At 28.2% G+C, this 21,195-nt stretch overlaps 1 protein-coding gene across 1 annotated transcript; it reads right to left on the bottom strand.

Annotated features, from left to right (window-relative positions):
* Positions 1–1,636: 1,636 nt before the first annotated feature.
* LOC113369742 (probable cytochrome P450 49a1) lies at positions 1,637–12,291 on the bottom strand (the record flags this gene model as incomplete). Its single annotated transcript, XM_026610303.1, has 8 exons — positions 12,066–12,291; positions 8,231–8,477; positions 8,011–8,127; positions 7,610–7,686; positions 7,173–7,374; positions 6,809–6,965; positions 4,230–4,399; positions 1,637–1,715 (listed from the first exon to the last, which is right to left on the bottom strand). Coding segments are annotated over exons 1-8 (1,275 nt in total), but the record flags the coding sequence as incomplete, so codon positions are not given.
* Positions 12,292–21,195: the final 8,904 nt, after the last annotated feature.

The following is a 21,195-nucleotide window of genomic DNA, read 5'->3' as shown; positions in this document are numbered from 1 at the left end:
CAAAGCTCTCGAATAAAGAGAAGTAATAACTTTTTGACAAAATTCTAACTGTTATGATTGCTCGCTATATCGAAATCTTTCACCAGAATAGATATTAGTTTTCGCATTTATTTGTCTATTTCTATCACGAAGGAAAATTTTGTACTGCAATATGTCAAGTAATTTGAAAATGCTTTTTCTGAATATTTTACTATAAATAAAATAATTCTATATCATTTTCCATATTCCGTAAGCCGAACACGTAACACATGTCTATTTCAAACTTGTTTATCCTACGGATTCTGAGCGTCTTGCTGTGTGCGCAAATGAAATAAGTAGTAATGTGTGCGTATCGAATAGAATCGCCCACATTTGCCCAGAGATAACCCGAAGTAAAAGTTCTTCAGTCCTTTTAGCAACACCCAATCCGCACAAAACGGCCTTTCTTTGAATAATTTATTGCCGTAACGGGTAAGTTTAAATGGGCGCCTGTATATATTCATAGACGAAACACTGGTGGATGTTTAGCTTACATTATAACACAAAATCACTCATTTTTCTAAAACCGAGTTTTTATAATTTATATCTCCTAATTTATGAAGTTCAAACATTTTACGAGATTGTGTTTTGGGTGGGTATTTTAAAAGCAACCAAAATTTGCTTAAATTACTTACTTCTGAGTTGAATGAATGATTTGTTTTCCGAAAGAAGGATTACTAAATTTGCTGTATATGTTGGATATTATAAGAAGTAATTTAGGGGCCAATTATGTTTTAAAATAGACCAATGTTATGGCAAGGCTATGTTACTCTACGAGTTTTATATAAAATTGTACTAAAAACTGGCAAAATTCTATGTATTTGTTATGCCATCAATCGTTTTACACATAAACTCCACTCAAATTAAGTGAGATTCATTTTTTGATAATGCGCATTTTATATCTAAAATGCCTATCTGCATTTTGACAGTTTTTAGTACCATTTTATATGAAAAAAAAAGCAGTGTAACATAGCCTTGCCATAACATTAGAGTATTTTTGGCAGAAATATCCCCTTCATTTTATTTTAAGACCTGCGTTCCATCTAAAAGCCCTTTTCGAGTATTACGTATATATCAAATGGCTTATTGAAGCATTTGTATCAACTTGATCACAAATTATTGCAGTATCACAGAATTATAAGACATGTGGTTCAAGTACTAATATTTGATATTACTGAAATTGTATACTTATATCATATAAAATTTGAAGAGCGATAGTGAATAATAATTTAGAAAATGCATATCATTTCTGCAGAGTAATATAGATTGCTTTCTCCTTCAGCTCTCTGATTATTACTAGCTTGAAAGCTCTCGTTTCGTTGTCTAAGCACAGAATTGAATTAATATTTACTCTCATGGCCATTACTGTAAACGACTTCTAAGAAAGTCCGACGGTCAGCTTTATTTTACTAATTGGAAAATTGCTACACAAAGTCTCTTACTCTGGTAAATATTTTGAAGCACAATGTTAAATTCATCCTTTGATTAAATATTAACGTGAGCATTTCTCTGAACGTAATTGTTGTTGTAACGAGTTTCTATTATAATTGTAATATTTAAGCAGCATGTGAAGTTGAGAATTAATTAAAATATAGGTGGAATAAATAGAATCACTTACGCCTTTTGGAACTTTGTATCCGCCTACGACTGCTTCTGACTGCAAGCTTCTGCCATTTCCCAGAATAACAGGCTTCATTCTATAGAAACAAATAATATGTTAATATAATTATTCTCATATATATTCACATACACACACACACAACACATATATATATATATATATATATATATATATATTTATATAGTGAGTACGGTAGTGACAGTCATCATAAGAGTTAAACTATACTGATTTTGATATAGGGACCAAAGAGAGAAACATGAAGTATGCTTGTATAAACAAGTTTCCATTATTGCTTTCAGTCAGTGCTATTTTTTCAGTTAGCGGATACTGGTCATCTTTTTTTTAATGTAATTTGTTACTTAATTGTGAGTACACCCCGTAACTTAATTTAATTTTTTGTGTTAATACTTTTTTGTAGCATTAATTAAGTTTATGTCTATTGTTATCTATTCATTAGGCACTATATTATCATGTCGTTGCAAAAAATCCTATAAAACGATACTAAAACAAGCCAGACTGCAGAAGACGTCACAAGTCGATAAAAAGTTAAATAGAATAGCAGCCAACGTCTTATATTATACATCCCACTCGTTTTTCGCCTTCTACTTATAGATAGCATCTTGTACATTAGGAATACAAGTACTCTTCGATTCAGGTGGGAAAAATCTCATTATATCGATAAGGAGTTCGAAAAGAGATCATTTACAAGTCATTACTGAGACGCTATAAATAAATATCTATTCTTCAATATTACATGTGGCTTTTTGTGCCGAATTTCTTTGATATTCAGTTGCATATTATCTTAAAACAGCATATATTTTTAAAGATTTATGAGCAAATTTTAATTCAAAATATTACATTTAAAAATTTAACGTAAATTTATAATTAATGATTTAAACTGGTTTGTTCTACTTACTGGTTTGGTAAAAATTAATTGTTTTTGTGTTTAATCATATGGAAAGCGTCTATGAAAATTTTAACCAAGTACTTGCCATTATTTTATCATAAGATTTAGAACATTTTTATCGATTCTCAACATTGCTCTATATTAGAAATCTAGGAAATGAAAAGTTTGTTATTTCATTTGACAATATTTTTTCAAAAGTCAGAATTTTCATTTCATTAGAATTTTACACATATATATGTCCTATATATAGGACAGAAAATAGTTTTTTTCGTCATGAATTTATTTTTGCAACTGGATGGGTTTCTATTTTTCCACATGTTGAAGAAAAATGCGAAATGGAAATTTCATTCTATTTTCAGAGACATAAAAAAATATTTGATGTGAATTGTCATTTTTCCTACTAGGTTTACTATATGCAATAACGTTGAAGGAAAATGAGGAATGAAAGTTTTGTTCTATTTCTACAATGCAATACAATATCATAGCTATAATAGAATTATTTTTGAAAGAATTGTCATATTTTCTCTACTAGTATTCACCACTTGTAATAAATTTTTCTTAGACTCTTATTGAAAAAAGTTATCGAATAGATAACTATTTTATTTAATCAAAAAAAGAAATATGAATTTTAGCGTGGGATGGGAAACTTTTTTGGCTTACTAAGATAGCAACATAACTTGCTGATGATTCGCGTCAAGAAAATATCTGAAAAAGTAACCGTTGGAAATATAGAATTGAATTGTTATATTATGAAATTGCTCTGACTGTAGTCCCAGGCTTCAATCTGGCAAGAACTTTTGGAACAACTTTTTGACCACGGTAATTTGAGAGCACAATTAATGATAGTACCTATTTTCATACTAGAGGGGTGGTAGGAGTGAAAATTTAGATACCTACCTGATCAAGTAGGTTTTTAGTATCAGTTTGTAAAATGCGATTGTTTATTTTTTAATAATTTTGACAGCTAAGAAGCTGATGGAGTTGTTTTGTTTTTTTTCGAAAGTGAACTGAATATGTTTGTTAAAAGAATTAAACCAGTGAGTAATAAGTCAAAATTTCGTGGGAGTATACTTAGTATCTACATGTACTGTATTTATTAATTGGTCACATGTTGATTGACTGTACTCTTATTCATAAAAATATAGGATATTATATACTGAGAATCAGCCTGTATCAACCTGAAGTTTTACTCATAAAAAGTAGTATAAGGCCCTTTCCACTCGTACATTGGAGTAATACAATGTATTTTTCCGCCATTACGGCGGCATCCGAATCAAAAGGGTTGAATACTTTAACGAAACTAGCGAATTAATTTTACACATTCCAAATAATTTGCCTATGCATACAAAAGATCTAGAAATTAATTTGTATCGCACAATTAATGAGTATCATAGAACACATGATTATATGAAACAACTTTTCACTTTTCACGAAACATTTTCCATAAATTCGAAACACACGTTTTCGCATGGTCAACATCTTATACTTAGTAGATTATTATGAACGAGAGTAATGTTTCCAACTAAAAACAGTAGATGTGCTCAAATGACCATGGTGAAAAAGTAGTGCATTCGTCTTTTAACTAATTCCTTGTTTTTATCTATATTTTTTTAAATTTTTGCTTATATTCGATGTAAATAATTTTACATCGACTCTATATCCTCTGGTCTACCCTAAACATACCTCAAAGCCTCTTTGATGCAGGCTTTCAGATACTGCATCTTTTCCAAAGCCTGAACATCGATCGGGGTGCCCGGTGTGGGTAATATGGATTTCAATTCATCGCGTAGTCTCCTTTGCTTCTCCTGGTTCTGTGATAGTTGATATATGGTCGTAGTCATGGCTACAGATGTCTGAATATGAAAAGACCAGGTTGAATTAATGGCTGAAACATCGACCGATAACGTATATGTACTTTGTGAAATAATATGATACATGAAAAATTCGTGACGATGGAGAATTTGGAAAAAGGTCGATGGCATTTGGTATAAATGATAGCAGTTTATGTACATCGTACATGGTATCGGATGACATAAAAGATAGTTTTCGTTTGTATGTATTTATGTATTCTAAAGACAGATGATTCTATCAGATGACATAAATGATAGTATTCGTTTGTATGTATTTTTGACTTTAACCTGAAGTACTAGAAGTATATCTTGCATATTGTGAAAAAAATTAAGTTACATTACATTTATACACCATGTGCGAACACGTGTGTATTCCATGTTGAAACATATATGATTCCAATAAATTAATAGCGAATGCTTTGAAATAAAATATAAAATTTATTTTAAGCTGTACGTTTCAAGAACCATATGTATCTTATCATTCAGGTAAATTTATACAACAATAAATATAAATTTATGATAAAATTCTAATCAGAATCAGAACCGCTCAGGAAAAAATTGTACTGTATTGAAGAAAAGCTTTAAAGCTTTAAATGTTTAAGATGTTAAAGATGCTTTTTCTTCAATATAATTGTATTAGTTTTTTTTCTGATTGCAATGTTATTATTAATAAATTGTGTTATTATTAATTTTATACTCATTATTGTATATTTTTAGCTGAATGCGGAGATGCATACGTTTTTCTACACCTAAAATTTAAAATAAATATAGTTCAATTCGGTACATTAACTGTTAAATATATACACTAGGGTGGTCCTTATAATGGACATTTTCGAATTTCCTAGCTCCCAAAGGCACAAATGGTTCCAAATTGATAAAAAACAATTCCTTGAAAGTTTTAGCTCTTAATATTAACTTTTAGATAAACCGCAATTCAATAAAAAATTTGTATGGAAATGGCATGAAAAATTTTTCAAAAATTTTGCAGAGCGTCGAGTTTTCAATGAAAAATAATACGAATTTTCATTTTTAATTTATTTGTCGCTGAGTTATACCTAAAATTTTTTTTTTAATTTTCAAAATTTTTTCTATGCTATTTCCATGCAAAGTTTGATTGGATTGCGCACTATCTAAAAGTGAATATTAAGAGCTAAAACTTTCAGAGAATTGTTTTTTATCAATTTGGAACCATTTGAGCACTTGAAAGCAAGGAAATTTGTAAATGTCTATATTAAGGACCACCCTAATGTACACAAAAATATTTTTTGATCATTGCATTTTATTTGGTTTCTTAAGAACTTCAACACGTTAATTGCCACGTCAGTCATATGTGTCTGACGCTAAGAATTTCTACATCAGCCATATCAGATATATATGTCTGACATACGAAATTGATGGACAAATAAAAACCGTTTTAATATGGCCATGCCAGCCAAATGTGTGTGACGTAAAACATAGTGTTTTTCCAGGAATTTTGGCAAAAACAAAATATTTTTTTTGATACCTTAAGTTTTCTTTCCTTGATACATTATAAACTAAATTTTCTAAAAAAAATACCATGGCCCATGTGACTTTTTTCTAATAATACGCCGATTAACTTGTTAAATTATTGTATTTTTTTTTAATTATTTATTTTATTGGTAAGAATTAAAAAATTAATAGTGTGTCTAAAGATGAAATATCTATTAGACACACTATTGAACTAGTAATAGTATTCGAACATAAATTTTTCTATTTATAATCTTCCAATATTATGCTACTGCAAATATTTTTAGTCAACTATAGTGTTAATTGTAACAGATTTAATTGCAATTAATTTTCTACTTTTCTTTTTACAACGCAGAAAAATAATGTTTTTTTATAAACAAACAGTTATATCACGGAATTTTTTTCACCTCGTTCGACATTCACTAAATCTTTATATACACAAACTCATTAGATAGGCGTGTCGGACAAATATATTATCAAATTATATTTCCCCAAAAATCGATACTAACGAAACAACTTTATCTATGATTTTCTCGCGTGAATATTCATAATTAATTACGAAGTACGATAATGAAGCAACTTTACGAGCTTTACGGGGGTTCGATTTGAAAGCGTTATTAATATATAAAGGCGAACACATATGAATAGGATAACGATCAATTTATAACATGGTTAAATAACCTCGAGGGCAGGTTGTTAAAATTAGTTATGGAGACATGTATTTGCTTGCAGAGCCCTCAATTGCTTATTTATACAGGAAATTCATGGTGTTGAATTAAAAGTCCAAATACATATGGCCATAGAAAATATAATTGAGATAAGCCACTGTAATTTATATAAAATCATATATTTTCAAAAATAATTAAAGTTTATATATTAAAATGCTATTCTGTATATACAAAATGATTCATCATTATTTCTTACCGTATCTACGCCCACCAGTAGGAGATCAAGTGCCAAAACAGCAGCCAATTTTGGATTTGATGTCTCGTTTAGGATTTTCTGAACTATAGAGTAATTACCAGAGGCATTTGATTTGTCCATATTTTCCATCGCTATCGATATGTACTTCATGCACAATCTGTAGTGTTTGCAAATAGCTTAATGTGATTTTAATGCATTTGGAATGCTATGCTATCAAGTTAACAGAACCTAATGTTCTATTATATTATATATAATGTGCTGCTGGTCTTATAGTTAAGCATACATTGACTGTATGATTTAAGCAAATGATAAAAATAACTATAATCTATAATCCCGATATAAAAATCTATTCTAAAGCACTTACTCTCTGAACTCATCCAAAGCTCCTATATATTTCCTATAACTCTTCGTGGGATAAATTCTCCAAAGAGGTACTCGAAGCTCTACTTCAGCAACGTTCCAGAAGAATGTGTTTATAGCGCTTATAATTCTTTGTGGTTCTGAATTTGGTTCCAAATCCCGTGATAAGCACCCTAGTCTTGTATCTAATGCCACCCGTCCAATTGCTAAATTAAAAAATGAATTATTATTTTGAACAATACCTAGTTTGCATAATGAAGTTTCTGAATTAAAGGAAAATAGTGCATACAGACGCGATAATCTATTGTTTAACGTGAACCAACATTTTTAATATGTGCTGTAAAAAGCTTTATTATATATGCTATGAGCTTTATACGTGCTTTCAGTTGAAGCTCGAAAACTTTAATTTAAAATGTATTCAACTAATGCATTCATACTCACATTCTAAAGCCCATTTGTATAGTTCACCTAAAAAGTTTCCAGGTAATTCCTGATTTCCATCTCTCATCTCATGAATCCTTAAAAATTCATTTTATATATAACGTATTTGCTCGAATGAACTTATTACATTACATACCATAATTTTTATAATGACTTAGTTTCATATATAGGTTATGCATCTAATTAAATATATTAGAAAAATCATACAGAAGTTTGATTTGATTCTTTTTATATTAAAATTCAAATATTGAAAAGCAAATTTATCCCGATTTTTTTATACAAGCGGATGCTTATACAGAATAACTAATAAATATTTATCTCTAGTACTATTAGTGCTATTTCAATCAACTATATATATATTAATAAAAGTCTTTATCATTTTTTTTCTCCACTTATATTACCTTTGCATAAAATCTCCTGCAATTTCATCCAGAGGTCCAACAAACCGTTTTGCAGTTGCAGGTTGCAACATTAGTTGTTGAACTTGGGCTCTAAATGCGTCCCATTTTTCACCATGCCTGCATTATAATTAATCATAATTTTAATCAATATTAAATAAATAATAATGTTGCTCTTCGAAAATATTATGAGTTTATAATTTAAATTAATATTATTACTTACACTCCAATGATACCAGCGTCTTTACCAAAAAAATCCTTGCGCAGCACTGCTTTATAGTGATGCAAAGAAGGCATAGATGGTCTGTGTGGAAGAGTTTCTTCTCTCCTGAAAACACGTCGAATTTCCTCACCATCAAAAACGAATAAGAGGTCTGGATGACCCACTAATCCACCAACACGGACCACATTTCCAAAATCCTTATGTAGAGACATCATTACTTTATCCAATTCATGAATCTTGTATTGTCCTGAAATAGTAGAAATAGTTAATTATTCTGTGGCTTTAAATTTATCATCTATTGCTTAATTTTATATTTTCTTGTGGAAATATTTTGCTTGTGAAATTTATTGGGTTTCGTTTTTAAGCAGATTAATTAACACAGTGTATTTACGAACTCATAATGAATTGTTTTTCTTACTTCTCGAGACTTGTTAATTTGAATATCTAATATTTAAGAAAATAATCAAACGTTTTTGGCTCTAGGTTTGCTCTGCAGTTTCTAATCTTAGAGCAATATGTGTTTTTTAATGAAACTTTTTTTGGTATTTAGATTTTATATTTAAAAAAAAAATGAATATCAATTTACAGGTAACTATTTTATGTTTTTTTCATTAGTAAGCTGCTGAAGCCAATGGTTCTGATATAGAAGTCTCAAACATACTATCAAATCATTCTCAAGAATATATTTTTTATAATTTTCAAAAAGTTTGGAAAATAAATTATATGCTAGGTTTCTAGCTAATATAAAAAAGTAGATAATTTATTACTATTTAATGCCATGATACAATAATAGTAATGATCTTTGGAATAAATTCTAATTTATGTTTTTATTTATTTATTCGAATAAAAATTTCTTTTATCATTAGAATACTAAAATATTAATTTCGCCTATTGAGGTACATAGCTTAAATTATATCTTTTTATTTTATTCCCTGGCACATGACATTTGGTCTAATTATCTATTTTGTGCAATCATATTGTTATATTTAAAACTTTAAAATCAATATATAAATAAATATGCTAATTATAACAGACTACTTAGTTCTATTTTATGCTTTATTTTTATGTACATAAATTGTTATGAATTTATCAGCTCATATTCTGCAGACAGAATGATTGATTTAATAAATAACTAATAATAAAATGAAGCATTTTAATTTTTTATTTTATTATTTAAATACGTATTTTGTATAAATTTTTATGCCACTATGCATGAAATTTAAGCGTTTTAGGTTTCAGGATAATAATCATCGTTTAATGAGCTTCCGAAAGTTTAGAAATACTTTTAGAGGTTTTAGCCTAATTGGCAGATAAGGTATATATATAATATAGAAATTAGAGAGCTTATTAATGAAGACACTTAATTTTTAGTGATTTATTAAAAAAGTTTGAAAAATGTTAAAATTAGTTCTGAATTTTTGTGACCTACATTCTAAATGATCGTTTATTTTGTAAATGCTATCAGTTTTATATATGAAAATAATTGAACACTTTTCGGTACTTTAAACTTGTTATATATTTTTTATTTATTCATGAACGTGATGAACCGAGTCGATTTTGATGGGATATAAATTTGCGTTTTATAGCTTTTAAAATAATTGAATTAAATTGTATTAAAATTATGTAAAGAAAATTTGTTAACTGTTGGGAATAGGAAACCTTTATCAACATTAATGCTTAATATAAATTATAACATTAAATAGTTATATAGCTGTAAATGATGTTAATTATAACCAATCGTTCAATTTATTTATTTAATTATTTAATTAGACTGTAATTTATATTCGAAACGTTGAATGCAATTTATATTTGAAAGAGCATTTTGTATATTAAAAACACTTATTTTTGCATTTTATATGAATATTTCAATAGACAAAATCCAGTAAATTTATTTTACTAGTTTATATGATCAGTAAATTTAATGATGGCAACAAATTTTTACAGTAACATCATGAAAAAAATTAAGTCTGTAATTTTAAACCACTTTGTAATTTTTAAGTGAAAATTGATTAATGTTTTTTTAATATTCAAGTTCTTTCACGAAATTAACCCTAAATTGCAGGATAGCAAAGGTGAACGAGCTTTTAAAGTTTTTAAAAATGTTTCAGTAAAAGAAACTGATCTACATTTGATCATTATAAAATGTATTTCAAATTTAATTTCGCCCTAAATAGTAACAGCTTATAACCTTATTTTAATAAATCACATATGTTTTTTCTTTCAATATTTCTTCTATGGCGGGCTTATATGATGTTTAATGTAACCAATTATTTAATTTTTTCATTTAATCAGACTGTAAATTACGCCTGTATATAGGTGTAATTTACAGTCTGATTAAATGAAAAAATTAAATAATTGGTTACATTAAACATCATATAAGCCCGCCATATATATATATATATATATGAATTTCACATGGGTATTTGAACTGACATAGGTAAATCTGGGTTATAAGATAGGTAATTTTATTATGATGATGGCATTATAGACCATCTTCAAAATTGAAAACTTTAATATAAAACTATTTTATTACTTTTCAAAAATCGATTATTATCTCAGAGATAATTGAGTACTCATTAAAGCAAGAAAGTAAGTTAATTGTTTTAGAGATGAACTTAGAACTTTATATTTTTATTAAGCTTTTTATACTAATGCTCTTATTTATTTTATATGGTGTTTCTTTAAGCAAAATTTTAGTTTCATTATGCTGACCTACTTTTTGCTATTAGAAAATACATTTTGACTATAACCTAATCCTAATCTTTCTTGAGCAAATTTATTATGTAAAAATTGATTCTCGGTAATGATTTAGCGATGAATTGTATATGGTCTGTAATTTTTTAAGTAGAAGTAAGAAATGCTGACTTTCTTCATATTATTAGAAAATGTATTTGATTATTGATTTCAACCCTGCACAGTATCTTTCGAAATAATCAAGAATCCCTAAAAAACTTATAACCTAATTTTAATATATCAAATGCCTCCTTTTCCCTCAATATATCACCTATGAAGGGTGCAAATCTCCAAGTATTTCCTATTAAGACATCTTAAAAATTGAAAACTTCAATATGAAACCACTCTATCATTTTTCAAAAATTGATTGTAATATAAGAGGTAAATGGGTACTTTATTAAAGTATAAACCTAAAATAAAGTAAGATAGTAAGTTCATTGTTTTAGAGATGAATTCAGAACTTTATATTTGCTATTCAAACTAACGCTCTTATTTTATATGGTCAATTTTTAAGCAAAATTTTTGATTCAAGTTACTGATCTACTATTTGTTATTAGAAAGTATATTTGATTATAACCTAATCCTAATCTGACTTGAGCAAAATTATTATATAAAAAAAGATTATCGATAAGCTCATCGATTTAGCGATGAATTATATATGGTCTTTAATTTTGAAGCAAAATTTGTAGTAAGAAAAGCTGACTTTCTTCATATTAGAAAATGTATCTGATTATTGATTTTGATCCTGCATAGTATCTAGGGATCGTTCAAGTATTACGTAAGCAGATTTATTACAATTATTTACCCCCCCATCCCCCTTGTCAGCAAAAGTAAGCAAAGTTCTTACCCCCTACCCCCATGCTTACGTAAACATTTTGCTATTAATGTAAAAAAAATAAAAATACTACCTATGACGTAATCATCATCCAGTCTCCCCTGCCCCCCATGTCAACCCAAAATAAGCAAATCAACAACCCCCCCCGCCTCCCTATAGTGCTTACGCAATACTTGAACGGCCTCCTAACGAAAACACCAAGTATCTTTAAAAAACCTTATAACCTAATTCTAATAAATCAAATTCCTCTTTTCCCTCATATATCACCTATGAAGGGTGCAAATCTCCAAGCATTTCCTATTAAGGGCAGCTCCTTGGGTCCCGGAATCTCTTCGTACGCCTTGGGATAGGTCCTCGTCGTTTCTTCTACCTTCTTATCCTGTCCGTGGATTATTCCTGTTAGCTCATCAGGCGTTATCGTTATCGCCGAAGAGAAACTCTTGCTAACTCGCAAAACCTTGCTTGATGTTCTGCTGGCAGCGTTAACCGACATCCTGCCTCAAGATCTGTCGATTAGATAGATGATAATTAATTGTTCTTTATCACGGAAATTAGATGATCTAGATAAAGAGGTGTTGAGTTGATATAAAGTTCGGGATAGATTAATCAAATCACGTGAAATATATTTTGAAGGGTCTGAGGAATATTTTTGTAGATTAATTGATCGATGATGATCAATCATTTATCTTTGCGGAATGTATTTAAGGAAATAATTTGAATTACTGCACGATTTTATTTACAAGACTTTTTTTCACTATGTTTTCACTTCCCGAAGGAGGTTCATGTTTTCACTGCGTCTCAACTTATTCTGAATTGAATGAGACCAAATTTGGAAAATGTGTATGTGTGTTTGTGTGTGAGTCGATTTTTGGCCTATCGACGACGTTTTCTCAAAAACGGCTGGAATAAATAATATATAAAGTTCGGGATAGATTAATCAAACGGAACGTAAAATAAATTTTAAAGGGTCTGAGGAATATTTTTGTAGATTAATTAGCATGCGAGCGATGATGATCAATCATTTTTCTTAGTATTTAAGGAAATAAATTGAATTACTGCACGATTTTATTTACAAGACTTTTTCACTATGTTTTTAACTTCCCGAAGGAGTTTTACGTTTTCTCGGAGTCTTAACTTATCTGAATTGAATGAGATCAAATTTGGAAAATGTGTATTTGTGTTGATTTTTGACCTATCGACGACGTTTTCGGGATAGATTAATCAAACGGAACATAAAATAAATTTTGAAGGGTTTGAGGAATATTTTTGTAGTAATTAGCGTGCGACTGTAGAGCGATGATGATTAATCATTTTTCTTAGTATTTGAATTAAATAAATTGAATTACTGTACGATTTTATTTACAAGACTTTTTTCACTGTGTTTTTAACTTTCCAAAGTAGTTTTATGTTTTCTCGGCGTCTCGACTTATTCTGAATTGAATGAGACCAAATTTAAAAAATGTGTATTTATGTGTGAATCGATTTTTGACCATTCTTGGACGTTTTCCTAAAACGGCTAGATCGTTTTTAAAAATTTAAAAGCCATTTATATGAAAGTCAGTAAAGTATAACATGTTTCGTCTACTTTTAAGACTACAATTTTGAATTTATTTTAAAATTTCAAAAACTTTTCGAAAGATTATGGTTTGAAATCGTGTTGATTAGTTTTTGGTAAAGATTGACCAAACCGTTTCTTGGTAATTAAATATTGAGTTTTTTTTTGACGATTTTAATGAAATTCTATATAGCAGTAGGTTATGATAGGTCTGTAATAACATACTAAAATATAATAGAGTTATGATAGGTGGTTGAATTACAAAAAAAACTATGAAAGTGTAGAATTTTGCAGAGCGATTTTAATCAGAATCTATGCCGAACGTCTATATATGTTTTGTGTTTCAGGTAGCTATAGATTACAGTTGACGTCTACATTTTGATAAAATACATTTTTAGAGCTCAAAATAGATGAGATAATTTTTTTATTTGCATAGTTTTATTGTCAATCAAAATAATATACATTTTTAAGACAATATGCTGGGTGTCAATGCATTTAAGAGATTATCTAGTATGAGATATCTCTCTTTTTTATTTTTTGACATTTTATTTAAAATTGTATGGCCATTTTTTTTAATCTTTGTGTGGAATATTCAAAATAAAATTTGTGAAACAAATAGTTATCATGCAATATTTACAGATATTATAAGTGTCTTTGAAAGATATTAATTGGAAATGGTATTGAAGAATTGTTAGTGAAAGCGATTTTTTTTAAATAATAGTTGAAAAGTTTGCTTGAATAGCTGAAATTCAATTTTTATATGTGGGGAGGTTTATGCAATTTTTTTCAAGGCAAAATAATACTTACAACTAGTATACTAGACCTTTTCGACCGAGTTTTTTTTAAATATTTTTATTCAAGAGACTGGCGAATTTCTAGATAGTAGATTTCTGAAATATATTTTTTAACCTTTTGCAGTGAATTTAAATTTATTAACAAAATATTACGATAAAAATAATTGTACGCACAAAGAAATAACATTAGAAAACACTGCATTTCACCATTTCCCTATTTTTTTAGATAGAGCAATATACATAGATTATTTTTTCTTTGATTTATATTTATGGTGTATACTAAAAGTTATAATGAAGTTTTATGTACAATACACTGATATAAAATCTGTGAATAACATACGTACAATGTGTTCTGATTAATATTACGAATGCGTATTAAATTTGTCTAGACAAAACATTACGTGAATACAGTCCATCAATGGATCACTGAACTTTTCCATAGAATTAATCTGGCTATTTTTCGCACTGATATTGAGGGATTATTGATAATGAAAACAGCGGTGCAATAGAGCCATGAAAGCATAATAAATTTTATCTTTAGTTAGTTAGATGGTAGTTGTACATAGAGTAATTATTTTCTTGAAAAATTTATTTGGGGATTTCATCTGCCTCCTCTGACTTTTATTGATGATATTAAAATGTCGACACATGCGTGCTTTTTTTACTTCTCATAACGAAATCATGAACTCACATACGCAATCTTAAACCGTCGTACCCAAAAAATTGAAAAAGGTCATAAATCGATTATATAACATTAACATTTTATTCCGAAGACCGACCTATTTATCCCACTAAGCACTCGCATCTCTTCGTTACGGCCGACTGTGTGTTTATTATTTTTATTCGATTTCATAATCCAGGTCAAATTAACATATTCAGGAAATGCGGAGATTTTATGTTGTGTGATTCACAGATTTATGTTAATTCAATGTTAGTAAATATATAAGAAACCACGATCTTTCTACGAGATTTTCAATGCTACGACATTGCCATCGTAAAATATCGATTCGGTTTCTGCGGACGACCGCAGAATTTAGACTATGTGGACCAGAAGTATTTGATGAGATGAACTGGCAGGAGTCTTTAGTTGTTCATTTCAAGTTTAATAAAAAATAATTATGAATTCATTAGACATTTGTACTAAAAAATAAAGTTAATCAAAAAATAAACGTGGAAAATACGTCGGCCAATTTTCAAATGAGACTTTTTGTGATGGATGATTTTTGAGATGCTATTTCATAGACAGAAGAATTCTTTATTGTTCTTTAAAATAATATTTGTATAATTAAAATTCAAATAAAAATAAAATAGTATATGCAATTAAAATTCTAATCGAATTCATTCACTAAACATTCAGGACAAATATAATACATTATAATATATTAAATTTAATATGCTTCTAATATGATCATGCTTGTAGTGCAATTAGTTTAGTAGTGCGTTTATTTATAATTTTAGACCAAATAATTCACAACTGTTAATTTAATTCCTTATAATTTTACTACAAATATATTTTTGGTAATTATGTGATTTATATAAAAGCACTTTACAGTTTTAAGAGTGAAATTAAAAAAAAAGGCTTTTTCCTCGAGTTATTTCAATGAAAGTAAAACTTTTACCTCAAAATTGTTTGTTAGGTTTTTGTTTCAAATCAACGGTTTCATTTTACCTTATTTAGGCAGCATTTCAAGAAGAAGATACTACTTAATTTTTTATAATTATTAGTTGATTATTGGTTTATTATCAAGTAAAAATTGATTATCGGCAAGTTTATTGCTTTAAACATAAAATTTTAATTTTGTAAGCTTAAGTTGAACTAATGGTGACTTTCTTCATATTATTATAAATATTATTTGACTATTAATTTTGAGTCTGCATAGTATCCTTAAAAAACTGATAACCTATTATTAATGAATGAAAATTGTCCTTTTCCGTTAACGTATTACCTGATAAGGGTGCAAATCTCAAATCATTTTTTATACAATTAAATAGTATGTTTCTCATATTTGTTCATATGCTTTAAGCCCAATAACTGAAAATTAAATTTCTTCTAATTTTACTACAAATAAATTATGGGAATTATCTAGTTGTCGTTTAATGTCTTTGATATTATATTACAAAAAATTCTCATTTTTGTTATTTATTGTCATTATGAAGCTAAGAGTTAGAAGTCATTAGGACAAAACTAATTAATAAATTCCAGTTAAATTACATCTTTAAATGCGAATATATAAAAAATGCAATTCAATTAACACATTTATGCATTACTGTTGCAAAATAGTAATAGATCCGTATAATTTCGAAACATATTTATATTTCAAACTTGCCAATTGTATTTCAACTATATATATTTTCAACTCGATTTCCAACATTTAACAAATCTCGTTACGGTTTTATTATTATTTTCAAATTTAATCACTATATTTTTACAACATAGCTAACGATGTGTCTACTCAAAATTCAATTATACTTCTTGATCACTTGAGCTAAACAAATTATTGCACAAATGTGTGAATATTCAAGGTTTTAATTAACCTCTTGTTGTCCGTTAGAAATGTATTGAATGTTGCCATTATGAAGTTCTTCTCTATAATTGACAACCGACACATGAAATGAACTTTTTAATCGAATTGATGGACAGTAAATCTTTGTAATAATATTTCTATGATTGATTTTTTGATTGTGTTAGATTTATTATTTATTCATGGATATGTCAAGGCTGCGGCAGTGGAATAGAAACTTGGAAGGAACTAGGGCGCGAATATAGGAATTTTCTTGCTAATATCGAAAATGATTAAATCATATTGTGAAATTATTTTGAAGGATAATATGAAGTGGACTCTTTGTATTTCAGAGTTTAAAAGTCTCAAAAAGAATTGATTGAATTTTTTTGCAGGACATTTCAGAAATATACTTGCCGGTGGTAACTATCTTAGGTGAAAATTTCGCACTTTATAGATACACCCTTCGGAATAAAATTATTGTATGATAATGCTAATGAATAATAAATGGATTTTTTTGATATAGACCAGGGCAATATCGATTTTTTCCGTTGATCGATCACACATTGTTTCTTCGTGCAGTGTATAGTAGTAGTAGAAACATATTTTAGGGAAATAATTGTTCCATTATTTTTATCAGATTTTCTATTCCCATTGCGCCCTAGAATTTCATGTCAGTTAACCGGCACAGTCATAAAGAGGTCATAAATTCACTTCCTTCAATATGCTTTATTGTAGGTCTCCATCAAATATCTTTAGTGCTATTTTTAGTACTGGCTTATGTAAATATATGTAGAGGAGTCAAGTTATTTTGTGAGGGCTGATACTTATCTTTCCGACTGAAAAGCCTCGAGCATTGCGGATAACAAAATGTGTTACATAGTGGAATGCCCTGGGCATTTTGTAACTTATATTTTGTGGTATCTACCTATATAGAGCAGACAGAAATGTTGTAATCGGAGCAATTCACATGCGAACCAGAAATTCTGTGTTTGCAATTTTAGAGAACTTACCTGTTCTCTTGCAATGTTTTGAAACGTGCAGAATATGATAATACCCCAACCCAAATTTAAAGAATCCATTGATATTCTAATCTAACGCACATGAGATTCCAAAAATCTTATAATAACTTTAAATTTTGCCAATTTTTGAATGCATTTTCTAATATACGATACGTATCACATATATATTTCTCAGGCACACTCTTTTTATTTGTTCAGATGTTTTAGATTGATTCAGATGTAGACTTTTTGGGAAATTAGAAAATTTGAAGTTTTATACAAAATATATGTAGTTGTGATAGAGAGAAACTTGAAAAAATTATATTTGATAGATTTTAGACTATTTAGACTAATTAGACAGCAAATTTCAATCTTAATGAGTACGAAATGCTCTTTATAAATTTTTATATTCATAATTCGTAATATTATTTTTTTAATGCTTGCTATGTAGAGTGTATAAAGAAATTGCAAAATGGCGAAACATTAATTAAATGATTATTTGAATTATTGGCAAGTTTTATACAAAATATGTAAGGAGTGAAATCTGAAAAGATTTGATAGATCAGATAGATTTTATTAGATTTTTTATACTTTTTTACAGTTAAAAAATAGGAAAACGTTTTATAGACTTAATAGAGATTTAATTTAGTTTTGCAGAGGGATGGATTCCTTTTTCACGTTACTATAGAAGTTTCATTTTATTGTCAATGGTTTTCTTAATAGACACGAAAACTATAAAATAAGTTTTTTTTTCAGAAGTATTCATTATAATTACTCGCGACTTATTAATGTATTAATGAATGGACATTTAAATACATTGGCAAGTTGTTTACAAAGTCTATAAGATTTTCATAGAAAAAATCTAGTTTTTATACATTCTGAGCTATTATACTTAATAAAAGAGTGAATTTTAATCTTGATGGGCATTAAAAAATCTTTAAAAATATATTGTTTTACATAGTACAAATACGTTTATATTAGCCTAGCCCTCTACGGGCTGAATTTTTGTTTTACATCTAAAAAAAAAATCAGTAAATATAAGCCTATATATTCAAATGAAAAATAATTCTGTTCAAACTAATTTTTTGGTGTTAATGAATTATTTGACTCTCAAGTCACAGTAGCCTATGTTTGCACTTCCATGTATGAAAATGTTATTTCAGGCTGAACAGCCTAGTAAAGGTCATTGATATTGGCAGTCTTGACAAGTTAAGAATTAAGAGATTTATTAGAATTTTGTGAGATTTATGCGTCACTTTATGTGAACAGAATAGTATAATCACTTATTGAAGTGATTCTCTAAATATCAATGTAATATTTATCAGATAAATTTATATGTGTGTTTGAAAGTGTGTGTGTATGTGTGCGAGGGAATGAAATAAGCCAAATAGCTCATATAATTGTCATGTATTCTGATTGCTATTGAAAAAAAAATCGAAAAAAGTCATTATTATATGGCAAAATAAGGAAAAAATTGGATGTGACCTCAAAGTTACGCGGGCCCATAGAGGTTTAAATTTAGATTTGTATTTGTCTCACAATTAATTGCACCAAAAAATTGTTTTATCATAAGTGTATCACAAGTTTTAAACATTATTTTATATTTTTATCTATCTGTTATCTGTCTGGTTTAATATAAGAAATGGAATTAACGCCAGTCGGACGGTACTATTACGTGTAATCATTGGCCTTGAATCGAAAGCAAAAGTTATTGCCTGTTTTGCTCCGAGCGAATTCACTGTCTTCTCTATTTCTTCCGTCCAGGTACACTGACTGGCCTACATATTGTGTGAAGTAATAGTTGATTTTTTTTATATGGTTGTGCATTATCATTTCATATAATTGTCGACAATATTTCAACTCGTTTTTTGGAGGCATCAGTAATTTTTAAATTATGTAATGAACTCTTAGACATAGCTGGTTGGATTAGTATGTAGTAATACTGAGTTACAGGAAATCGTAACGTAGAAGTTGCTTAAGAGATGAAGGCAGAAGTAATGGATAAATGGTAGTAATAGACAAATTCATATTTGTGATGAAAATATAGACGTAGCTAAATTTTAATCTATTTATCACATTATGTACTTAGCTGTACTTTTATTGAAAGCTGGTGAAAATGTAGACAAAACAGTAGGCGTCGTCTCAGGAAAAACTAATTAAATATAATATCTCCGTATATACTCTATTACAAATGCAACGGAAATCTTAAAGATTGAAATTCTTGACTGTTTCTCCAATTTATCTAAGCAATTAAAATCTAGTTTGCGTTAAACATCATCCTTCAACTTAATTAGCACAAGTTCCACTCTTGTGATACACACGGCGGAAGAAATATTATTTTGAACCATTTTATTGTTTTTTCACAAATTCATATTGATTAGGAATCGCATGTTTCTCCTAAATTTTTCTGCCTCTTTAATTTCCACTTGCAATGAAATTATGGATATTCTTTTAGACGAGTTACAAAGAAGCAACACACAATTATTCACAACAATATTTGGAGAATTTTGTATATAACTTTATACGTTTAAGTTTATTTTTTTAAAGTAAAGAATTAATTTTTAATTGCTTATTTATGTAATAAATAATTTTATTATTACATGGTTTTAGTTCATATTTTTGAAAATGTATACACTGACTCGTAACCATCAATGAAAGGATTTTGAAAGAGGATTTGAAGTACCATTTTCAGATACAATTTAGTTTTTTAATATTACCGTTGTATATCTAAGATGTTCCAAAATATTTCCTCGTAAATAAAATAATCCTTCTTCGTAGAAAATCCTAAGAATTGCGCGTGTCACCCATTAAACGACATGAAAAACACTTTTCTTTTCACCCGTGTCATCCGATATAATTCAATAAGCTTGTTACGAAACTTGCAAACTCATATTATACGTATTATATAGCGCGAAACCTGTAATGCTTTATTTTACATGAAAAACTGTGGAAACTGTTGGTTTTCCTTTCAGTACGCATTTTAAAAGATGCGGTAACATACATCTATTCATTAGGAAAATTGATTACATTACAGAATATAAACATAATTCATGTCATAAAAGAAAATAACACGAGCAGAAAAAATGAATTACAGTTTGAATGATAAATGTTTTTGATAAGTAATATTTAAAAAAATAATTTCAATTAATTATTGATTTTTAATAAATATATATTATGATTGCATTCATCAGAATGCATTTTACAAATATATAATTCAAATATAATTAACAATTCAGAAGTACTTTGTCACTAATTGAACGCACGAACGAAATAATTATTTAATACAAATTTCATTTACTATGAATGGTTGTATATTTTAATTTATGGCAATGCGTAATTACATTTCATGTTTTTAGAGTATTACTTTTTATATGAAATGAAAACAATATCAATATATTTTGTTAATATTTTTTCCGATTTTGATAATTACAATCTTATTTTTTACACTATTTATATCAGAAATTATGTTGACATCAACTGGGAATTTGTATACAAGACTGAATTATTCTGTTGATTTTCGTTCTAATGAATTGCAATTATGAATAT

This window comes from Ctenocephalides felis, unplaced genomic scaffold (genome assembly GCF_003426905.1).
Source record: "Ctenocephalides felis isolate EL2017-DRISC unplaced genomic scaffold, ASM342690v1 CF-g0.4_SCAFFOLD_01479, whole genome shotgun sequence".
Taxonomy (NCBI): Eukaryota; Metazoa; Arthropoda; class Insecta; order Siphonaptera; family Pulicidae; genus Ctenocephalides; species Ctenocephalides felis.
The sequence above is the reverse complement of the archived record's forward strand: the minus strand, read 5'-3'. Positions and strand labels throughout refer to the sequence as shown.